The following is a 23,976-nucleotide window of genomic DNA, read 5'->3' on the forward strand; positions in this document are numbered from 1 at the left end:
TCCAGAAATTATCCGTAATACCCATCGGTCCTGGGTAATGCTCTCCCAGGCTTCCGGATACAAGGAAATTCGACCCCCGACTGGCTCTGGATAAGCGCAGTCGGGCACACCCTCAGGAATAAGAGTATGGAGAGCCATGGAAGGAGCCGCGGTCTCCCGAATTGCGGGGGCCCCCTCTGCCTCTGGGGCGACGTCTCCCTGAGTAACCCCCCCTCCCCTGCCCCTGGAGGGGCGTTCACCTTGTGCGACAGGAAAAAAACCTCTGATTTCTTGAACCACATCCCCCCACACACACACTGGGCCTTGGGATAAGGTCTAGAAGGAAGGGAAAAACGGACCCCTACAGCAGACAGGGTCTTTCCCTCTTGCTCGCACCTGATGAGGGTGTCTTTCACTTTGGTTCCAAACAAGGAGGAACCGTCAAATGGGGCGTCAGTGAAGGAAGACTTGAAGGCCTCCTTAAAGTGACACAGGTGCAGCCAGGCTTGCCTTCTAAGGGTGACCCTGAGCTTGCTGCCCTACTCGCTCCCTCGGCTGCATATGAAATTGAAATGAGCCGCATGGACGATTTAGCGATGGAGTTGAGGGTAGAAACCTGTGCGTTAACTGTCTGAGCCACCACCTCAGGTTATCGTTATCCGCAAGAATATCTCCAAACTCTTTGAGAACTCTCTGGAGCAGAGTGAAGTGAGACAAATAATTCAGTGACCGTAAAGTGAAGGATGCTGAAGACAGGGTACGCTTCCCGTACCAGTCCATGGTCCTAGACTCCTTGTTAGGAGGATGGACAGACACTGAAACTTCCTTCTGGGTGGCTGCCGCCGCCACCACCATGGCATCTACAGGGACTTTTTGACAGAAACTCTTTGCCCTGGGGTGCGGACAGGAATTTGTTGGGATGCCTGGGCACGGGCTCCACAGAATCGGGGTTTTCCCACACTCTTCGACAAATGAGGTCAAGAAGTTCGTCGAAGGGTGGAGACACCCAGGAGGTGGAGGGTTGAGTGCCAAAAGTCTTAAGGAATACTGACTCCTCCTCGGAAGGAGCTTTGGAAGGCCAGTCTCCTCTGTTTCAGTATCTCCAGGATATTGGAGAAGGAAACATCATCAGAGGAAGACTTGGGGGACCCTTCCGATTCCTCGAGGTCAGTATCGGAGGTGAGAGACTCATCCTGGGCGTCTAAGTGCTTCCTCTTGCACAATTTCTTTTTAGGGTGCTCCTCAGGCACGGACTCTGGGAGACCCTCAGAAAGTTGGTGACCGCTCGTGGGGGTATCCTTAGGGCCTGGCACTCTACTGTCCATGGATAGGCGAGTGTCAGAAGCTCTCGCCGGGGTGGTGGGGTACGGAATGACCGACCCAGGTGATGTAGCTGACTATCTGGCCAGCGCGCTCCGCATGGCCTCGAAGGCAGGTTTATCTAACAACAGAGGGGAGGACTAGGTCCTCTAACTAAAACGGGTCTAGCCCGCTGGAACAGTTAAGGATACCAAAAACACAACTATCACACTCAAACACAGAGACAGCAACAAGAAATGGCTATCAAAATAGCTTTTGGGTATGAACTAACAAATGTCTCTAAGAGAAATAGCAAAAAGATGGTACTTAGACACAGCCAAGCGAGACCACGTCCGAGCTACACAAGCGGCAAACGAGATCTGGGGATATAGAGCAGTGCACCGTGGGATACCCTCTTAGCCCAGCCAATGAGAGACCTTGAGCTAGTAAAATCAGCCGAGTCGGAGCCGATATTCGGCTCCGAACCCACGGGTAAGAATGTAGGCGAGATAGGACTACATAACATCACATTTTCTGGGAGTACGAGTTGGCAGACTTTAAAGACTCCCTGCAGACTGCTCTGTCAAGAGATACTGGGTGAGCAAATTGGTGTAACTAAAGAAATTAAATTCTTTAGCTATGATACAGAATCTGAATTGCCTTGGCATAGTAAGGCCTTGCTGAGTCTAATTATGGTGGCTGCCAAAAATCAATTACTAGAAAACGGAAATCAAAGTCTAAACTAACTTTTCTAGAAGTAGTTAATATAGTAAGAAATGAAACAACTGGAATTGGGATCTTTAGAAAAGGGTAGGAGCAAATTACATAGGAAAAATGGGACTTGTGGGAACAATACATGCAGAAGAACAAGAAGGTTTAAAAGAAGGCAGGATATGAATGAGCTATTTAACATTTGACTGACAATGACTGGACAGATTATAAGTAATGTATAATGGCTGCATCTACAATTATGTCAGCATGGTTTGTGATGTATACTCTTTGCAACTATCATTATGTCAAACTGGTTTGTTTTCATTTATATAAATGTATGATTGCTTATGTCGTATGTGTTAACTTAATAAAGATATTTCTTTAAAAAATAAGAGGGACCAACTTCTTTGGTTTGTTAAGGCTAAGGCCTTCTCTTTCATGCACTATTTAATTATTAAATAATTTACCTATGTCGTATGTGATAATTCAATAAAGACATTTCTTGTTTAAAAATATGAGGGACCAACTTCTTTGGTTTGTTAAGGTTCATAGGTTGGTACCAGGCTAGCAACCCTAGGGCCTATACAAGCCTAGCCAAAACAATTCCCATGCTATTTCTTCCCATAGTATTTACTTCCCTGGACCCCTGTCTAGTAGGGCGGCTAACGTGATCCCCGGGGTGAATTTCCTATCACCCATCCAATCATCAAGGATCCTTTTGAAGAGGGCCAAAGAGGTGCTCTGCTTGACATGTACAGGCAGTCTATTCCAGAGTCTGGGGAGTCTCTGTGTCAGGAACCTATCCCTCCATCATGCTTTGTTCATTGTGATGACAAGGTTTAGATCCCTGGAGCGTGAGTCTCTGAGGGATTAGGATTTCTTTAAGTGTAGCATGTCCAACAGCTCTGGGTTTGACATGGCCTTGTATGTTAAGCAGAGATCACCTCTGAGTAGACTATATGCAACAGAGTATAGGTGAAGTTTTTTTTTTTAGACGGTCAGCATAGGGCATCTGCTTTAGGCCTGTGATTCTTTTAGTGAGGTATTTCTGCAGCCTTTCCAGCTGTTGCAGTGTTCTTGAGAGGTGCATACCAAACGGGGCATTGTATTCTATAATGGGTCTAATGAGGGATGAGTACAGTGGGACAATGACCTTTTTTCTGGATGAAAAGCCCTTAGTGATGAGGTGTGCCACATAGAAGGATTTCCTGACTGCTGTGACAATGTGGTTATCGAAGGTAAGACAACTCTCCACCTGTGTCCCCAAGTCTCTTATCACACTTTCAGTGTTTAGTCTACTGCCACCTACCTGGTAATTCATGGGTACATGTTTTTTCCCAAAGGGTATACATTTCTTGGCAATGAGCTTGAGTCCATGGGTCTGGCACCAAGCATCTTTTGCTGTAAGGCCCTTTTGTAGAATACCTACATCATTTGAGGATTTAATAATGGCTCCCAGTTTGCAGTCATCTGCGAACTTTGTTAGCCAGAGTCCCTTAGTGTTGGGCCTGTACTTCAGAGAAAAAGACGCCAAACAAATCGGTCCCAGGACTGAACCCTGAGGTACTCCACTTGTCTGGAGCTGGATTTGGAGTCGGCTACTTTTACACTCTGGGTTCTATCAGTAAGCCAGTTGGCAACCCATAGAGTGACGTAGGGATTTATGCCCAGCTTACTAAGTTTATCTATGATTCCAGAGTGGGGGATGGTGTCGAAGGCCTTGGCGAGCTCCAGACAGGCTGTGTGGACCACCTTACCCTTGTCCACGGCTCTGGAGACTGATTTGAAGAAGTCAATCAGGTTCAGGAGACAAGATAGACCCTTCACAAACCCAAACTGTGTGGAGTCCAATGTTTGAAGGTTGCTAATGTCTTTGTTTATACGTTCCATGGCCTTGCAGACCATGCTCGTCAGACTGAAGGGGCGGTAGTTCCCAGGATCCAAGGTAGATCCCCCCTTGGGGAGTAGGATAAATGTAGCTGTGCGCCACTCAGTGCGCATGAAGCCTGAGGTGACGCTATGATTAAACAAGATACTTAGGTGAGGTGCCAGTTCATTTGGTAGTTCAAGTACTACACAGCCTGAGATGTCGTCTGGTCCCATGGATGCTGCATTCTTAGCTTTGGAGAGTGCATTTTTTTTACCTGTGTGGCCGTTATTACCGGAATTTGGTAATCTTTCGGTATTGAGATGGGCCATTTAGGGGGTGAGAGGGGGGTGAAGTTTGCACTGAATCGATCTGCCAGGATATTGGCAATATCCTTGGGATCAGTATATTTAATGCCATTCTGTTGTAGCTCAGAGCAGATCTGAGCATTGCCATTTAGATTCTTGACATAGCTATAGAATGCCTTGTGGTGGTCTTTGGAATCTTTGGCAATTTTATTTTCGTAACTAGCTTTGGAGGATTTTATGAGGGATCTCAGCTTCTTACTGAGGCTGGTAAGGGAGTTTTTTGCATCCTGGGATTTTCCTATTTTCTGCAACAGTTTCTTCCTTTTGTTGTAAAGTTTGTTTATGGCAGGGGACTCACCAGATTGGCTTCCTTTTTTGGAAGAGAGCATCTTGGTTGTATTGTGGATGAGACAATTCATGCACAAGTGGATGTGCTCGTACAGTGCCGTAGTGTAGGATTCAGCAGTCGAACTTTGAGTTCCTGTCTGCATGGGTGTTATGAAGTTTGTCACTTCTGACTTGAGTAGCATGAAGCTGGCTTTGGAGAAGTTTTTTACGGAGGTTTCCTTACTGGGGGGTGGGGGTTGGATGTGGATGCTTATGGTCAGACCTGACCAATGAGGGGGTGACCATAGGTGTGGAGCATCGACTTCCCATTTTGGTAATAACCAGGTCTAGGATATTGGAGCCTCTGGTGGGAAAATGGATTAGTTGATCTAGGGCACTGGAATTTATGAATTCCAAGAACTGTTGGGAAAAGGTGTTGGTACCAGAGTAGTTTTCGCAGTTAATGGCAAGGTAGTTGAAATCACCCAGTATTAGGGTGTTTGGTTGTATCTGAATATTTTCCAGTATGTTTAGAAAGGTGTAGTGAGAATCGTGGGGAATGGTGGGGGATCTGTAGCAAGCTACAATTTGGATTGCAGTCTTATCTAGTGTTAGTTGCACCTGGAGAATTTCAGATGCATTGTGTTGGGCAACTATCCTGGTGTTGTGAATATGGACACTCCTCCACCTTTAGTGTTTCGGGTCCTGGTCTGGTGGCCAAAAAGTGTGGTAAGAGTTGTAGCCTGGTATTGCAGGGGTGCTCTCTGGAGCCTTGAACCAGGTCTCAGTTACTGCACAGGCTAAGGCCTTCTCTTTCATGCACTATTTAATTATTACATAATTTGTCTAGGTCATATGTGATAATATAATACAGATATTTCTTGTTTAAAAAAAATATGAGGGACCAACTTCTTTGGTTTGTTAAGGCTAAGACCTTCTCTTTCATGCACTATTTAATTATTACATAATTTGTTCTATTAGCTTAACTATTCGGGAACCCCTTCTATCCAATACAAAAGGATAACTACCTTCTCAAAGCAGTTCTATATACATAATTTTTTATATACCATTCTAGTGAGATCCACCACTTTCTTACAATACACATGCACACTTAAGACTTACAGACATCTCAGAAATTTAATGCTAAGTCCCAAAACCTGCATGCTGTCAAGTAAAATATGTATTAGTCAAAAAATATCAATCATGATCTTGTAATTCCCATAGTGGGTAAAAGCCAATTTACTTACACATCTTTACAGGATGTGAAAATATCATCCACCATTTCCATGTCATTCAGCATTAAGGCTAAACGTAATGCTTCAGGGTACCGATTGAACTTGCGAAAAATTCCCAGAGCACAGCGCAGCAAAGCAGAATTCTCTGGTTCAGGAACGTAGCTAACACAACTGAAAGGTAAAAAGAACACTGTAAAATGGTCAAGGGTTTTTTTTTTTTTTTAACTAGGATTTCAAACACAGTAATATATAGAAAACAGAAAAATAAAAATATTATATTTATGTATCTATTCACCTAGCAACATGCACATTTTAATCCCAACAGGCTTTTCCATCTTTACAAGTGCTACCAAGCTAAAACCAAGCAACTCAGCAAAAGAAAGATTCCAATCTTCCATCAGGATTTTCAAAATTCAAAGGATTTACACTGAAAACAGAAGCTCAAATGAACATAAACACAACTTTGTAAGATAAAGGGTGGTTGCATCCCTACCTTGTGAGGTACAGGCAGACCTTGGCATATGCATTCTCATCAATGTACTTTTCCAACATGTCCATCTGCTCTATCTCCATGAGAAGATCACATGCTTCATGCTCAGCATTGTGACCCATGTTGTATGGGACAATCTCTTTCACCAGTTTCAGGAGAGTCTCTCGCTGAGCTTTGTCATTCTCATCTAGATCCTGCCATTCCTTTGCAACTTCACCAGCCAAGTGCCTGTCAACAATAAACATACATCAACAATAACACACTGAAATAAACAAAAAGCATGAACAGGATTTTTTACTGAAGTACTTGATCTTGTTCTAAGCAGCTTAAAGTGCATGGTGAGAAAGGAAAAAGAGAAAAAAAAAACTTGTCAAAACCAGCCAATGCGTTTACTACAAAATGTGGAATGTGAACAGAATCAACAAAGCTTATTTTCATTTCGACATTAGGTATTGGGGATTTAAACCATACTGATCTTCGTTATGTCAGCTACCTGCACAGACACAATAAAGTACAGCTTTATACGAAGCAAGAGAAACATGTAAATGTCTGAATCACTTTCCATATTCAGGAAATCAACAGACTCCAGAAAAAAGCTGGTTTCAGAGTTGAGAAATGGCTACAATCTCCCTCCTTGCTATCTGAACTAGCTGACTGGATGCCGACTAGATGATCTATATCATCTATATCAATGGCAGTAATACTAGTTGCAAGGAAACTTTTTTTTTTTTTTTTTTTTGAGTCAAGGCACACACAATAGTGAACCAAACTCTGCACGCATGTTTGAATTGTTTTGACCCATCCAAAACAAAAAGCAATTCATGCCAACTAATAATCCTAAACCTCTGCAAATAGCATACAATGAATACACTTCTAACATCAAGCTAACTATGTCATATCCATTTATTATCACACTAGACTCAACCCTATGCAATATTCCTGTATGTCTATGCTACAAGACTGCTGTATCCGCACAAACCTTTGAGAGCATCTTCAGTTATCAGCCTCCCATACTCAGAAAGGCATTCATCACACACACATACAGCAATCACAATTCACCCACAACAGCAGAAGGTGAGCAAAACTAAGAAAAAATATAAAAAAAAGACAAAACAGGAGAGAATTTTCATCCACACAGACAGAAACTGAAGAAATTTAGCACAAGTGGGAGAGGAAATCACAACAGAAGTCCAACAGCATTTCTCCCTCTCTGAATTTGTCATGCATAGGAAGAACAGCAGACTATATATTTAATATCTAGGTTTAGCCACCATCCCATACCATTAATGGAATGCAGAAGTAGACTCACCCATTCTCAGTCCTAAACCGGTAGTTGGGTAATTAACAAAGTGTTAACAGAAGACCACGTAGCTGTGCTTATATAATCTCCTCCACTGACAACATCCTGAAAAAGAAAGCCAAGGCAGCTACCTTTCCTAAGGAAACACCCTAACAGGGTTAGCTGATGAATCTGTAATGGCAAACAATGTACTTTCCCAACCAAATGGAGACAGTCTGCTTCCTCATCAGATCTCCTTACTGACTAGTGGCAAAGGATGCAAAAAGCTGGTTCAATTTCCTTAAGACAGAGAACCTGGAAATGCATACTCAAAGTTTCCACTTACGATCCAAAAGATGCATCATCCTTTCATCATGGTTCAAATTAAAAACCAACAAATAAATAATAATTAAGGCTGGCACATGGATCTTCTCATCTGTTGCAACATCATATAATATATAACCCTGAACACAAAATTAAGATTGATGAACAAAATGAATACATCTTTAAGGCAGGGAACTTGATACCTGTAATTCTGGCTGAATTAAAAGACCAGCAAAAGCACCATCTCCCAGGGAAAGAACTTTCAAGGAACTTCCAAAGCGGATCGTAAAGCCTTCAGTCACAGAGAAGAGTACAGTTGTGTACACTTGCCGTAAATGTAGATGTTCAAGTGTATTCACTGTTGCAGTCACTACATTTGGGTAATCTGCTGGCAGGTTGCCCTCAGTCGGCCTGATTACCAAAGTCTTGGGTCCTGCGTCGGTTGCTGTCACTTCTTCCATGATGTCAGGTCGTCAGGGGTATAAAACATGCAGCAGACGCCATTACATCAGTTTTTCTTGCCCCAGATGTCAGGTACCCCCAAATGGAGAGCAATATATATATATATATATATATATATATATATATATATATATATATATATATATATATATATATATATATATATATATATATATATATAGAGACATAGATATAGATATATATATATATATATATATATATATATGGATAGATATATATATATATATATATATATATATATATATAGATAGATATAGATATATATAGATACATATATATATATATATACATATATATATATATATATATATATATATATATATATATATACATACACATACTTTAAAACACAAAAATATACCTCCAAACAAAAGCAACACCAAAAAGGCTTTTAAGTATAGTAAAAGAAAGTAGAGGCATAGTAAGAGAAAAAAACAGGGGGCTGGAGGAAGGGTAACCAGGACTGCAACAGTAAATACACTCGAACATCTACATTTATGGCAAGTGTACACAACTGTACTGTGTTTCACTGTTGCAGTCATTACACATGGGTGGATTCCCAAAGCTATGGTTGGGAGGATGGATTTATACAGCATTAGGACCGGCTATAAAGCCCTGCAAAACAGCAGTGGCAAAGCCAGCTCTGGATTTAGAGAAAATTGGCAAATGATAATGCTTGGTGAAAGTATGAACTGAACTCCAGGTAGCAGCTTCTAGAATATCCCTGGTAGGAACACCTCTGAGAAAGGCTGTAGAAGTAGATGCAGCCCTGGTGGAATGGGATCTGATCCACTGAGGGATAGGTTTTCCATGGTGCTTATAGCAGAAATGAATACAATGGCTTATCCATTTGGAAATGGTTTGCTTTGAAATAGCCTTTCCCTCTGCCCCTGCAGCAAATACTACCAGCAGTTGTTCAGATTTTCAAGATTTAGTCCTGTCCAAGTAAAATCTAAGTTGTACATCCAATGAATGCAGAATCCGCTCCCCCTTGTTCTGTGGATTGGGAAAGAAAGTTGGCAAATGAATGGACTGATTAAGAGCCACACAGGATACCACCTTGGGCATGAAGGATAGGTTGGTCATGAGTGACACCTTGTCCGCATGAAAGATTATGAAAGGCTCCACTGTCATAAGGGCCTGTAATTCAGAAATCCTTCTAGCCGAAGTGATTGCTAAAAGGAAGGCTGTTTTCCAGGAAAGAAATTTTAAGTCTGCAGTAGCAGCTGGTTCGAAAGGAGGGAGAGTGAGTTTTTCCAATACAAAGATAAGGTCCCAGGCTGGGGTTGGAGCTCTCCTGGGTGCCCTCATGTTTTTGGCCCCTCTAAGATGCTGTTTTAGCAGAGGATGACAGAAGGGGGGGGGGGGTCTGTGTTGTAATGAGCTGATATAGCTGAGGAATGGATTTTTATGGAGGAAAAAGACAGGACCTTGTGAAGCATCTCAGTTAAGCATTGCAAAATCTGAGGTAAACTGGACACTGCTGTGGTTATCCCTTGAGATTGATTCCAGGCACAGAATCTTTTCCATTTGTCAGCATAAGATTTTCTAGGACCAGGTCTTTTCGCCTCTAAAATGACATCCATCACAGGTTTGCTGAGGTATGCTAAGGGGGAATTTTAAGTGATTAGCCAAGCTGCAAGATTCAATGTTTGGAGCTGAAGGTGCAGAATTCGGTTGTTCTGCTGAGACAGTAAGGAAGGTGTCTGAGGCAGGTGCCATGGAGAAATTTATGACAGACTGCGTAGGAGTGGGTACCAGTGTTGGTAAGGCCAGTCTGGAACAATCAAAATCATTTTTGGTTTGTCCTGTTTGACTTTTAGTAGAACTTTGGAGAGCAGAGGCAGAGGGGAATAGGCAGAGTGATAGGTTTTCCCAGCTGAAGGACAGAGCATCCACTTTACAGGTTTTTTTGAGGAGTTCTTGTGCAAAATTTGTCCAACTGGTAGTTCTGGGGTGAGGCAAAAAGATCGATGTCTGGGCTCCCCATTTGTGTCTCAACATGTTGATAATCCATGGTTCCAGTTTCCATTAGTGTGGCTCTATGAGATTTCTGCTTAGTTCGTCTGCAAAATATTCAGCTTTCCTGGCAGGAACTGAGCTTGTAGTTGTACTCGATAGCTTAAGGCCGAGTTCCACAATGCCATGGCTAGTCTACAGAGGGGGTAGGAATGTGTACCCCCCTGCTTGTTTATGTACCACATAACTGTGGTGTTGTCCGTCTTTACCATTAGTTGTCCTGGATGAAGGTAGTCCTTGAAGGCTGTCAGTGCATTCTGTACAGCTAGCATTTCTTTTTGATTGATATGAAGGTGCATTTGATTTGGGCTCCATTAGCCCTGAATGCACTTCCCTGCCATATGAGCCCCCCATGCATAGTCTTATGCGTCTGTAGTTAGGGTTTGGGTGGCAGGGGGTGGTGTGAATGGCAGGCCTCTGCCCACCATAGGAACTCTAGTTGCAGGCAAGGAATGATAGGAAAGTACAGTTTTGTACCTACCATAAATGTAGATGTTCGAAGATCCACATTGCTGCAGTCCTTACATATGGGTAGTCCGCTGTCCTCGGTCGGCCCGAATACCAAAGTATTAGGCTGACGTCGGTCAAGGCGCTTAAAACTGACATCAGGATGTCAGGGTACAAAAGCGCATGACCGACGTCATTTCCTCAGTCTTTTCTTGCCCCAGATGTCAGAAGGCCCTAACAAGAAAGGCCAAAGCCAAAAACCAGCAAAACCTAACCAACCACCCGTGCACTAACCATATTTACAATATGTACAACACAAACCACCCACCACCTTCAGCAACAGAGGGGAAGGAGGGAGGGTAAATTGGACTGCAGCAATGTGGATCTTCGAACATCTACATTTATGGTAGGTACAAAACTGTACTATGTTCTTCATCTCACATTGCTGCAGTCCTTACATATGGGTAGAATCCCAAAGCAGAGGTAAGGGAGGATGGCAAAACTATAACGCATTAGGAGCTGCCAACATGCCCTGTAAAATTGCAGTGGCAAATCCAGCCCTAGATTTAGAGTAAAGTGGAAGGTGGTAATGCTTAGAGAAAGTATGCACTGAACTCCAAGTAGCTGCTTCCAAAATATCTTTAGTAGCCACCCCTTAAAAAGCTGTAGAAGTGGCAGTAGCCCTAGTGGAATGAGGCCTAATCCCAGCTGGAATCTCCTTACCATGATGGGAATAACAGAAAGCAATACAAAAACCAATCCACTTAGAAATAGTTTGTTTTGAAATAGGTTTGCCCTGAGAACCCAAAGCAAAAGAAACAAGCAACTGCTGAGACTGCCTGAACCCTTTAGTTCTGCTCAAATAATATCGCAACTGTCTGTGTATATCCAAAGTGTGCAAAATCCTTTCCCCTTTATTTTGGGGGTTTGCATAAAAAGTAGGCAAATGAATAGTTTGGTTTAAAGCCACACTAGAAACCACTTTAGGCATAAAAGAAGGGTTAGTACGCAAAGACACCCTATCCTTGTGGAAAATTAAGAAAGGCTCAACTGCCATAAGGGCCTGCAATTCAGAAACCCTTCTCACAGAGGTAATGGCCAACAAAAAAGCAGTCTTCCATGATAAATATTTCAACTCTGCCGATGCTGCAGGCTCAAAAGGTTGTAGAGTGAGTTTCTCCAACACAAAATTGAGATCCCAAGCAGGAGTAGGAGCTCTACGTGGGGGTCTTATATTCTTTGCCCCTCTAAGGAATTGCTTAAACAAAGGCTGAGAAAATAATGGTGGGTCACAGTCATAGTGAGCAGAAATTGCTGCAGCATGAACCTTTATAGAGGAGAAGGACAAACCTTTGTCCAATAACTCAGTAAGGTATTGAAGCGCAACACTTAAATTAGGTTTAGAAACATCAAAGTCCTTTGCTGTACTCCAAAATAAAAATCTCCTCCATTTATCTGCGTAAACTTTCCTTGTACTAGGCCTTCTGGCCTCCAAAATAACATTCAAAACTTGTTGTGGAAGCTGAGACCCTCCAGGGTTTAAAACAGAATATGCCAGGCTGTCAGATGTAGAGAATGAAGTTTGACATAGAGTAAATGACTGTTCTCCTGAGACATCAGGTGAGGAATCGAAGGCAAAGGCCATGGAGGCTCCTGTACCAGACTTCTCAGTAATGGGTACCAGTGCTGTCTAGGCCAATCTGGAGCTATTAAAATCATGTTTGGCTTGTCCTGTCTGACCTTCAGCAGTACCTTTGGGAGGAGAGGCAGAGGTGGAAAGGCATACACGTGAAGATTGCTCCAATTGAATGAGAGAGCATCCACTTTCCAAGCTGTGGGATGAAACCTTTTTGTGCAAAACTTTGGCAGCTGGTAATTTAGTGGAGAAGCGAACAGATCTATGTCTGGAGTTCCCCATAACACTGTCAATCTCTGAAATACATGAGGATCCAATTTCCACTCGTGGGGATCCATAATTTGTCTGCTCAACACATCTGCTAAGGAGTTCTGTGCTCCTGGCAGAAACCTTGCCTGAAGATTTAGCTGTAAACTGAGAGCAGTCTCCCACAAAATCATTGCTTGTCTGCATAGAGGATAAGAATGCGTTCCCCCTTGCTTGTTGATGTACCACATGACAGTTGTGTTGTCTGTTTGAATCAACACCTGCCCTGGAAGAAGTAAATCCTTGAAAGCTATCAATGCAAATTGGACTGCTAACATCTCCTTCAAGTTGATATGTAGATGTTGAAGTCTGGCAGGCCACGTGTCTTGTACCCATTTTCCATTTAGATGAGCTCCCCAAGCTTTGTCTGAGGCATCAATCGTTAAAATCTGACTCGCCTCTGGCCGGGTCACAGAGAGTCCCTTGTTTAGGTGACATTCCTGAGCCCACCACAAAAATTCCTTTTGAATGAAAGGTATTATCTGAATGACAGTGTCCAAATCTTGGCAGTGCTGTGTCCATACATTCTTGAGATACCATTGTAACTTCCTCATATGCAGTTTGGCATTGGGAAGTACCAGAATACAAGATGCCATGAACCCCAAGGCTTGAAGGACTGTCCTTGCAGTCAGCCTGGACTGACGAGACAACTGGTGGAAATAAAGAGGAAGATTCTTTTGTTTGTCCGGGGTCAAAAAGGCCATCTGGGATGCTGTATTCAGTCTCACACCCAGAAAGCACATGTCCTGAGAGGGTACTAGACTGGACTTTATTTCGTTCACAGAATACCCCAGGCATCTTAACACTGCCATCACATACTGTAAATGAAGAAGAAGTTCGTCCTTTTCTTGGGCCAGAATCAGGCAATCGTCCAAATAAGGATAGATCTGTATTCCACTTAGCCTGAAGAAAGCTACCACTGGAGCCAGAACCTTCATGAACACTCTGGGCGCAGTAGATAAGCCAAAGGGCAATGCAGAGAACTGATAATGTGAAGTCCCAGCCCGAAAACGCAGATACTTCCTGCAACTGGGGTAAGCCTCCTTTAGATCCAGAGTCACCATCCAGTGATCTTTGCCCAGCAGAGGTAAAAGTTGTTGCAACGTCAACATTTTGAACTTGGGAATGTCCAGATATATGTTGAGGATAGATAAATCCAAAATTGGTCTCCACGTGTTTCCTTTCTTTGGTACTAGAAACAGGCGAGAATAAAATCCTAGGCCCACTTCTGGCAGAGGGACCGGTTGTATGGCCCCTATTTGAAGTAGTAGAGAAATTTGTTTGCGAGCCTCTAGTCTTTGCTGAGGAGGAACGTCCGGCATGCCTTTGAAAGGAGGCAAGGTATGGAAATAAAACTTGTAACCCTGGTGTATGATATCCAATACCCATTTGTCTTGAGTAATCGACATCCAATTTTCCTTGAAGAGTGCTAACCTTCCTCCCAAAGGTGCTGCCAGGCAAGAAGGATCTGGCAGCTGAAAAAGTAGGTCATTGGGCCTGTTTACGAAAGGACTGGCCCCTGCCCTCACCCGAAGATTGTGCAGGTGAACTCCCTGTTCTAGGCCTGAAAGAACTCTTGAGCTCTGCCCCTACCACGTCTAGATCTACCCCTAGACTGAGAATCATAAGAAGGATATGTCCACCCCTTAGCAGGCCAATTCCTACTAAACTTCGGAGGCTGAACTTGCAAAAAATCTTTAACAGCCTGCATAGACTTAGCCTTGTCTTCCATTTTCTTCAAGACTGACTCCACAGGTGAACCAAACAACACATCAGACTGCAAAGGAGCATCCAAAATCCTTGTCTTAACATGGTCAGATAAATTCTGATCCTTCAGCCAGGCGTGCCTGCGAAGAACTGAGCCAGTGGCAGCCACCCTAGACGAGGCCTGCACAGCATCAAAACCACACTGTAATGAATGCTTACCCACCTGTTCAGAGACATGCACCAAATCTTGCAATTCTTTACACTCAATGCCTTCCGCCAGAGCATCCACCTTAGACTTCAATTGAGAAAGAAGAAAGTTTTGAAATTTCAACACATGAAACTGGCAAATCAAAGCCCTCATAGCTAAGGTTGAAGATGTATAGACCTTCTTTCCCCATCTATCCAAAGCTCTGGCTTCTTTATCTAGAGGAACCGGATTTTTTACAACAGAGGCCTTGACACCCTTAGGTCCCTGACTAATAGTTTCTGGGTCCGCCCTAGGACTCTTATAAAGATATTTATGAGCCTCAGGCACCCTGTAATACCTATCCGGTTTAACAGGAGCAGGAGGCAGAGAATCAGGATTAAGTGAAGCCTCTGCAAACACATCTTCCACAACATCCAGAACAGGGGGAATAGCCAAGGGCCTATGCTGGGGTAACAACAAAAACTCCCTAAGCCTTTTCCTAGAATCAGAGAAGTCCTGACCTTCCCACTTAAAATGTTCCCTCATAGAATGAAGTGTCTCTGAAAAAGAAAAATCCTCTGGAGGAGAAGCAGAAGGAGTGGAATCATCTGCATCAGAATCAGAATAAGGAGAGTACTCCTGCAAGTCTTCAGCTGAAGACTCTGAAACATCCGAAGCCTGCTCAAAACTTCCCAACTCTGGCTCCACCCTAGGCCTCTTATCAGGAGGGGGCAAAGAACCTCTAATCAGAGTAATCAAATCTTCTGCCATTTTAAGCATGTGCTTCTTAGGCACAGACCCTGCTGAACTAGGAGTGACACCAACAGAAGCTGAAACTGGCCTGCCTCTGGGAGAAGCCTTGGAAACAGAAGGAGAAGGCCTAACCACCCTAGGAAGGGAGGGGATTACAGTAACTTGAGAAGCCCCTTCAGCCTGACCTGCCTCCTGAGAGACCACCTCCTGCAAAATCAAAGTCTCCCCCTGAGACTCCAGAGAAGTCTCCGACGGAACCACCGGTTCCACTGAAGCCTCTAAAGAACCGGCGTCCGGAACGGACGACTCATCTTGCCTGGGTTTAACTGCTTTGTCTTTGCGCTTCTTAGAAGCGGCGCGGAGAATCCAACGGCATATTATAATTGCACCGCTTCCCAAAGACCAGCCTAGCACAATCTAACCTTCGCAATAGTGCGTTTATTGAACCTAGCACAAAGCGACACCCAACAACGTCGTGCTCAGGCCCCAAACAAGGAATACACAAAGAATGATAATCCCTATGCGGTATCTGTTTCCCACAAGAAATACAGTTATTCACTTTTTCTGACATCCGGTAAAACACTGAGGCAAGAAAAAACAAAATATTCCCAACGGGTACTTAGCCAACTTGGATTCGGTCTGAAACTCCGAATTCGAAAAATTTCAGAACGCCGAACGGCACTTGCAACGCTGCTTCTGCATCGGACCATGCGGCAAAAAAGACTGAGGAAATGACGTCGGTCATGCGCATTTGTACCCTGACGTCCTGATGTCAGTTTTAAGCGCCTTGACCGACGTCAGCCTAATACTTTGGTATTCGGGCCAACCGAGGACAGCGGACTACCCATATGTAAGGACTGCAGCAATGTGAGATGAAGAACATTCATTGTTTCCAGGCTATGACAATGTTAACTCCATAAACTTTTTAAGTACCACTGAAGTGTCCTCATATGCAGTCTTGCATATGGAATTAAAAGAATGCAGGAGGCCATGAACCCCAAGGCTTGCAGTATTTGTCTTGCAGACAGCAGGGTTTTTGTGGCCACCTGTTTGAAGTAAGTCACCAAATGAAGTTGCTTTTCTGGTGTACGGAAAGCCATCTGGGCAGTTGCATTCAAGCTTGCACCCAGGAATGTATTTTTTTGAGAAGGTACCAGTTGTGATTACTTTTTGTTTATGGTGTACCCTAGACAAGTTAGAACCCTTTTTACAAATACCAGATGTTTTAGAAGAATGGCCTTGTTTTCTGCCTGAATTAGACAATCGTCCAGGTATGGATATATTTGAATATTTATTTGCCTGCAAAATGCAATTACTGGAGCCAAACAGTTTGTAAATACCCTGGGTGTAGTAGATAAGCCAAAGGGCAGTGCAGACAACTGATAATGCAAGCAGCCTGCTTTGAAGCAGAGGTATCTTCTGCAAGACTCCCTGATTGGGATATGCAGGTAAGCCTCTTAAATCTAGAGTTGCCAACCAGGCATCTTTGTCTAGCATAGGAAGCAACTGGTGAAGAGTCAGCATCTTGAATTTTGGAATGTCCACAAATGTGTTCAAAGTAGACCGGTCCAGAATTGGACGTCATGATTTGTCTTTTCAGGGTACCAGGAAAAGTCTGGAATAGAAACCTTGTCCCTTTTCCCCTTCTGGTACTAGCTGAATAGCCCAAATGTTTAGGAGGGAAAGTACTTGTTTCTGAGCCTCTGCCCACTGATTTGGGGGCAGGTCTGGCCATCTGTTTGGTGTTGGCAACGTGTGGAAATGAAATCTGTATCGCTGGGACACTATATTTAAAACCCATTTGCCCTGGGTTATAAGTTGCCAGTTTTCCCCCCAAAAGGGCAGCTAAGAGGTAAGTGCTTGGTAATTTTAAAGGAAAGTCGTTGAGACTGTTTAGCATAGGGAGGTGTCTTGTTATTACCAGATTTGGAAGTGGAGGCACCCCATTGCTTAGTTCTAAAAAGTTCATTGGGACTGAAACCTGGTGCTTTTGGACTGTCTGGGTTTGGCTTGAGTGGCTCTGGAAGGAACTGGAAAAGACCAGTTCTTAGTAGGCCAGTGCCTACTAAATCTTGGAGGATGTACTTGTAAGAAATCTTTCTCACTTTGCATAGATTTAGCTTGATCTTCCATCTTTTTTATCCAACAATTTTGCTTTAACATGATCAGGCAGAGATTGCTCCTTAAGCCAAGCAAGCTTCTATGCACAGACCCAGTAACAGCAGCCCTGCAAGAGGCCTCCAAAGAATCAAAACCACATTGCAAAGTAGGTTTTCCAACTTGTTCAGCTGAATGCAATAAATCCTGTAAATCCTTATTTTCCACAGTCAGAAATCAACATCATTTTCTGTTTAAGCAATCCCATGATATGCTGTTGACATTTTAGCATATGGAATTGGCAGTTTAAAGCTCTGATTGTCAAGGTTGCAGAAGTATAAACCTTTTGTACCCCATCTATCCAGCGCCCTGGAGTCTCTATCAGAAGGGGTAGGATTTTTAGCAGTAGAAGCCTTAACGCCCTGGGGCCCCTGAGAAATTGTTTCAGGGTCCGCAACAGGATTTTTGAAAAGGAATTTGTGGGATTCAGGAACCCTGTAGTCTGTCTGGCTTACAAGGGGCCAGAGGCAGGGAATCAGGGGCCATACTAGATTCTGAAAACAAATCAATAACAATGTCTAGTACAGGAGGGTATAGCCAAAGGCCTATGCTGAGGAAGAAGGAAATCCCTAAGCCTCTTTTTGGATTCAGAAAAAATCCTGACTTTCCCAGCGGAAATGCTCCCTTAAGGTATGTAAAGTTTCCCCAAAAGAAGAATCCTCAGGGGGGACAAGCAGAAGGAATGGAATTCTCTGCATCAGAGTCCTTATAAGTAGGTATGGACAAATCCTGTTCATTAGAAGAGTCAGAAGAAACAGAGTCCTGTTCAGAAGATTCATATTCAAATTCAGCCCTAGGCCTCTTGGGGGGGGGGGGGGGGGGGTTGACTACCCCTGATTAGAGTAGAGTAATTAAATCTTCAGCCATTTTGATCATTTTTTTTTAGGCATAGGGGCCTGAACATGTGGCCTGGGCATCTGTGTTTTAGACATAGATCGAGATTTTGACCTTAATATTGAAGGTGGTGTCGGTTTGATATACAAATCTGTAGGCCTGAATACACCCTCAGAAGCCGGTGCCTGCACAGCGGCTCCGGACCCATCCAAGGTAGAGACCTCCGTGGGTTCCATAGGTGAAGCATCTCGCGGCATATCGGACTCTGAATGGGTATCAGTAGAGGCCTGTGAATCAGAAGTAGGGTAACAGGAGCTGCGAAAGCTCCTCACTGAGTACCTGTGAACTGGCGACTGGCTTAGGAGAAGCGTAGTCTGCAGTTTTGGACCTCAACAGCCTCTCTGTCTTTTTCTTTGCGCTTTCTCGGTATTCCGGTAGTCAGATGGCTAACAGATGTCATTTCTGGATAATTAAACCGAGAATCAAAATATTTAGAAGCAAAAATGTACAGACGACGGATAGTGTGCTGATTAAATAAAAGCACAAAACCGACAGCAAGGTACGTCGTGGTCAGGGCCTAAGCAAGGAATACAGTACAAATGAAAATCCTTATGAGGTATTTGCTTCCCACAAGTAATACAATTATTAACTTTTACTGACATCGGTAAGGAGCAAGAAAAAGTTTCCCCAATGGGGTACTTAGCTTTTAGTTTAACACTTTGGTTCTGAAACTCGAAAACGAAAATTTCAGGAGTCGGCCGACTGGCACTTGCAAACTCCATCTGCTTCAGGCATTTTAGTTGAAGAATTTGGTTCTGAAACTCGAAAACGAAAATTTCAGGAGTCGGCCGACTGGCACTTGCAAACTACTTCTGCTTCAGGCACCGCTCAGCAAGAAAGACTGATGTAATGGTGTCAGCTGCATGTTTTATACCCCTGACGACCTGACAACATGGAAGAAGGAACAGCAACCGACGCAGGACCCAAGACTTTGTTAATCAGCCCGACTGAGAGCAACCTGCCAGCAGAGTACCTAAATGTAATGACTGCAACAGTGAAACACGAAGAACATCTAGCAGGAAGCATGCAACTAAGGATATATCAGTAGTGCAGGCAGTTAAACCTACAGCAGAAAAAATTCTGTTTGCACCGCTGCAAACTTCTGACTTATTTAGACAAGTGGGACATCCTAATGGTAAGCCTCCAAGCCCAATGCAAAATTTGTACAACTTCCAACAACAGCACTACACAAACAGACTACAGCAGCCAAATGAAAACCGACAAGAAGGACGAACCATCCTACCCTGTTGTTGTATTAGAAGACACTTATGAGAAACAACTTCAAAGATTGCTTCATGCTTTTGTTTTCTAAACATGGTATCCATGACCAGAAGGCAATACCACACATGTTTTACCTTATCTCATTGGTTTTACCAATACACAATGACTAAGAAGGGAAAGAAGGAATGTGTACAGTTCTCCCATGTGAAGTGCTAAGAAAGTATTCTGTACCCTTGCCCAAAGCACTGGAAGCTGTGCACTGTACTAGGAAGCAACAATATTCATCTGTGGAATCCCCACGATACAGTTTCTCTGGAAACTACATGTTACGATGTACAAAAAGCACACAATAAGCTCACATTTGATGGGGGGTGCAAAGGACGTCCACATTTTCACACATGGTTGAGTGATGCACTAGTGAAATTCCTTAAGAAAAGTACAGTTTTGTACCTACCATAAATGTAGATGTTCGAGTGCTAATACAGCTGCAGTCATAACAGATGGGTTCTCCTGCCGTCAGGCGGGTCCTCGGTCGGCCGAATTCCAAAGTCTAGGTCCGGCGTCGGTTGTCGTCGCTTCTTCCCTGACGTCAGTGCGACAGGGGTATAAAAGAACCAGCCGACGCCATTTTCTTCAGTTTTTCTTGCCCCAGATGTCAGGTGCCCCCAGAAGGAAGGCAATACATAAAATTATGTAATAATGCAATGCAATATAATCAAAAAACAGTAGTTGCAAGCAAATACACCATAAAAGAAGGCCCCTAGAGGGGAAGGAGGGAGGGAAACCTGGACTGCAGCTGTATTAGCACTCGAACATCTACATTTATGGTAGGTACAAAACTGTACTATGTTCATCGTGCATAAAGCTGCAGTCATAACAGATGGGTAGAATCCCAAAGCTAAGAAAGGGGTGGTAGGCACTAGGTGGAGCTAGGAGGAGCCAAAATGCCCTGCAAGACTGCAGTGGCAAAGCCTGCTCTAGATTTGGAGTATAATGGTACGTTGTAGTGCTTGGAGAAGGTATGTACAGAACTCCAAGTGGCTGCTTCTAAAATATCCTTGGTAGGAACTCCTCTGAGGAAGGCTGCAGGGGTGGCTGTGGCCCTGGTAGAATGAGTTCTAATGCCTGCAGGTACAGTTTTGCCATGAAAGGAATAGCAAAAGCGTATGCAGTGGGCTATCCATTTTGAGATTGTCTGTTTGGATATTGACTTTCCTTGAGCTCCTACCGCATAGGCCACAAAAAGCTGTTCTGATTTTTTGAAAGGTTTTGTTCTGTCCAGATAATAACGCAGTTGTCTGTGGCTGTCCAAGGAATGCAGTAATCTCTCCCCTTTGTTTTGAGGATTAGGATAAAAAGTAGGTAAATGTATGGCCTGATTTAAAGCTACCCTGGATACCACTTTAGGCATAAAGGACGGGTTGGTTCATAAGGAAACTCTGTCCTGATGGAAGATGATAAAAGGCTGGACAGCCATAAGAGCCTGTAGTTCTGAAACTCTACGAGCTGAAGTGATAGTCAGAAGGAAAGCTGTTTTCCAGGATAAATATTGTAAAGCTGATGAGGCAGCTGGCTCAAAAGGAGGCAAAGTCAGTTTTTCCAGAATGAAATTAAGATCCCAAGCAGGTATTGGTTGTTTTCTTGGAGGTCTTAAATTCTTAGCCCCTCTGAGGAACTGTCTTAATAGAGGGTGAGAGAATAAAGGTGGATCAGTGTTGTATTCTGCAGAAATGGCTGAGGCATGGATTTTGATGGAGGAGAACGAAAGTCCACTGCTTAACAGATCAGCCAAATATTGTAGTATTTGAGGTAAATTCAGTTTTCCAGGGCACTGGCCCTTTTTCTCATTCCAAACACAAAAACGTTTCCATTTTGCAGAATAAGCTTTTCTAGTTGATGGCCTTCTGGCCTCCAAAATGACATCCTGCACCTCCTTGGAGAGCAGGGCCTGCTGCGATGCTAAGGAATCTTCCATGCGGCTAGATTGAGTGTTTTCAGCTGACTGTGAAGAGTTTTGAAGCGGCAGGGTCCATGGTGGGGAATGCGTCAGGCTCCTCAGGAGTGGGTACCAGTGTTGCCTTGGCCAGTCCGGAGCAATGAGGATCATCTTTGGTCTGTCTGCTCTGGTCTTCAATAGGACTTTGGGCAGCAGAGGAAGAGGTGGGAAGGCATAAACTGTCATTGATGTCCAACTGAAAGAGAGAGCGTCCACTCTCCAGGCCTTTGGATGGAAGATCCTTGAGCAGAATTTTGTCAATTGATGATTTTTGTGAGAGGCAAAGAGATCTATGTCTGGCCTTCCCCATTCTTGGATTATTTCTGTAAAAACGTTTGGATGCAACTTCCATTCGTGTGGATCTGTCATATTCCTGCTTCGGTTGTCTGCCAGCGTGTTTTCCTTGCCTGGCAAGTACTGTGCTTGCAGTTCCATTTGTAAGTCCATGGCCATGTTCCAAAGTGACATGGCCAGTCTGCATAGGGGATAAGAATGTGTTCCTCCCTGCTTGTTTATGTACCACATAACTGTGGTGTTGTCTGTTCTTATCAATAGCTGACCTGGTTGTAGAAGGTCCTTGAAAGCTATAATAGCATTTATCACTGCTAGCATTTCTTTTTGATTGATGTGAAGGTGCTTTTCTTTTTGGGTCCTTTTGCCCTGAATGCACCGGTCTGTCATGTGCGCCCCCTAGGCGTAGTCCGAGGCGTCGGTTGTGATGACTTGATTTGCTTGAGGCTTGCTGAATGGAAGACCTGTGTTTGTTTGGCATGCTTGAGCCCACCACAGAAATTCCTTTTGCAGGCATGGAATTAATGGTATTATTGTTTCCAAACTGTGGCTGTGTTGAGACCATATGTTTTTTAGGTACCATTGTAGTTTTCTCATATGCAGCTTTGCACATGGGATTAGTAAGATGCAAGATGCCATGAATCCCAGAGCCTGCAGGATTTTCCTTGCAGTCAGCCTGGTGCAATTTGCCAGTGTTCTGAAATATTGAATTAGTTGCCCCTGCTTCTCTGGCGTGAGGTAGGCCATCTGGGTGTTTGTGTCCAAATTGGCACCCAGGAAAATTATCTTCCGAGAGGGTATTAGTCTTGACTTCTCTTTGTTGACTGTGTATCCTAGAGAGTTTAATAATATTATTACATAAGCCAGATGTTTCAGAAGAATGTGCTTGCTGTCAGCTTGGATCAGGCAGTCGTCCAGATAAGGGTATATTTGTATCCCTTGAAGTCTGCAGTAGGCAATTACTGATGCCAGGCATTTCGTGAATACTCTGGGTGCAGTAGATAAACCAAAGGGCAATGCAGAGAATTGATAATGGGTTGAACCTGCAAGAAATCTGAGGTATCTTCTGCAATTTTGTCTGATTGGGACATGCAGGTATGCCTCCTTGAGGTCCAATGTTACCAGCCAAGACTCCTTGCCCAGCATGGGAAGAAGTTGCTGTAGAGTGAGCATCTTGAATTTTGGTACGAGTAGGAATGTGTTTAGGATGGAAAGATCCAAAATCGGTCTCCAATCTTTTCCCTTCCTTGTCACCAGAAATAGCCTGGAATAAAAACCTTGACCTTGTTCGTGTGTAGGTACCTCTTGAATAGCTTTCATGTTTATAAGAGACCTGAAATTTGCTTTTGTGCCTCTGCCCTTTGATTGTGTGGCAGGTTTGGCATGCCTTTCATTTTTGGAAGGGTATGGAAATGGAATTTGTAGCCTCTGTTTATAATGTCCAGGATCCATTTGTCCTTTGTGACAATATGCCAATTTTTTGAGAATAGTGCCAGCTTTTCTCCTAAGGGGGCTGCCATTTGAGACCTGGTTGGCATGCAAAGGGGAAAGTCATTGGTTTTGCTTTCTGAAGGATTGCGAGTTGTCCTCACCACCTCTTTGTGTAGGAGCTTGCCATTGCCTGCCTCTGTACGAGCCTTGTGTTTGTCCTCTGCCCCTCGGGCGCCTGTATCTGCCGCTTTTGGGTCTGTCTGTGGCAGGAAAGGACCAGTTTTTGGAAGGCCAATTTCTACTAAAACGTAGGGGTTGGACCTGCAGAAATTCTTTCACAGTTTGCATGCCTTTTCCCCCATTTTCCGTAATACTTCCTCAGCATTTGCCCCAAATAGTACATCCTTTTGAAGAGGGGCGTCTAGTAATTTAGCTTTGACATGATCAGGCAAGGCTTGTTCCTTGAGCCAGGCATGCCTACATATGACTGAGCCTGTAACAGCAGCTCTACATGAGGCCTCAAGAGCATCAAAACCACATTGTAAAGTATGTTTACCCACTTGTTCTGCACTATGCATCAAATCCTGCAACTCCTTCATGTCTGGTTGTTCAGGTTGTGACATTTTATT

General features: G+C 43.7%; 1 protein-coding gene across 1 annotated transcript in view; it reads right to left on the reverse strand.

Moving 5' to 3' along the window:
• PSMD2 (proteasome 26S subunit ubiquitin receptor, non-ATPase 2) overlaps positions 1–23,976 on the reverse strand; it is a 1,781,804-nt gene that overhangs the window by 1,440,746 nt on the left and 317,082 nt on the right. Inside the window, exons 5-6 of the mRNA XM_044070442.1 lie at positions 6,220–6,444; positions 5,739–5,897 (exon numbers count right to left, since the gene is read on the reverse strand). Of these exons, the coding sequence (XP_043926377.1) occupies positions 5,739–5,897; positions 6,220–6,444 (384 nt within the window). The remainder of the gene's footprint in view (positions 1–5,738; positions 5,898–6,219; positions 6,445–23,976) is intronic.

The sequence above is a fragment of the Protopterus annectens genome, chromosome 4.part1 (assembly GCF_019279795.1).
Source record: "Protopterus annectens isolate FY-2018-M chromosome 4.part1, PAN1.0, whole genome shotgun sequence".
Taxonomy (NCBI): Eukaryota; Metazoa; Chordata; order Ceratodontiformes; family Protopteridae; genus Protopterus; species Protopterus annectens.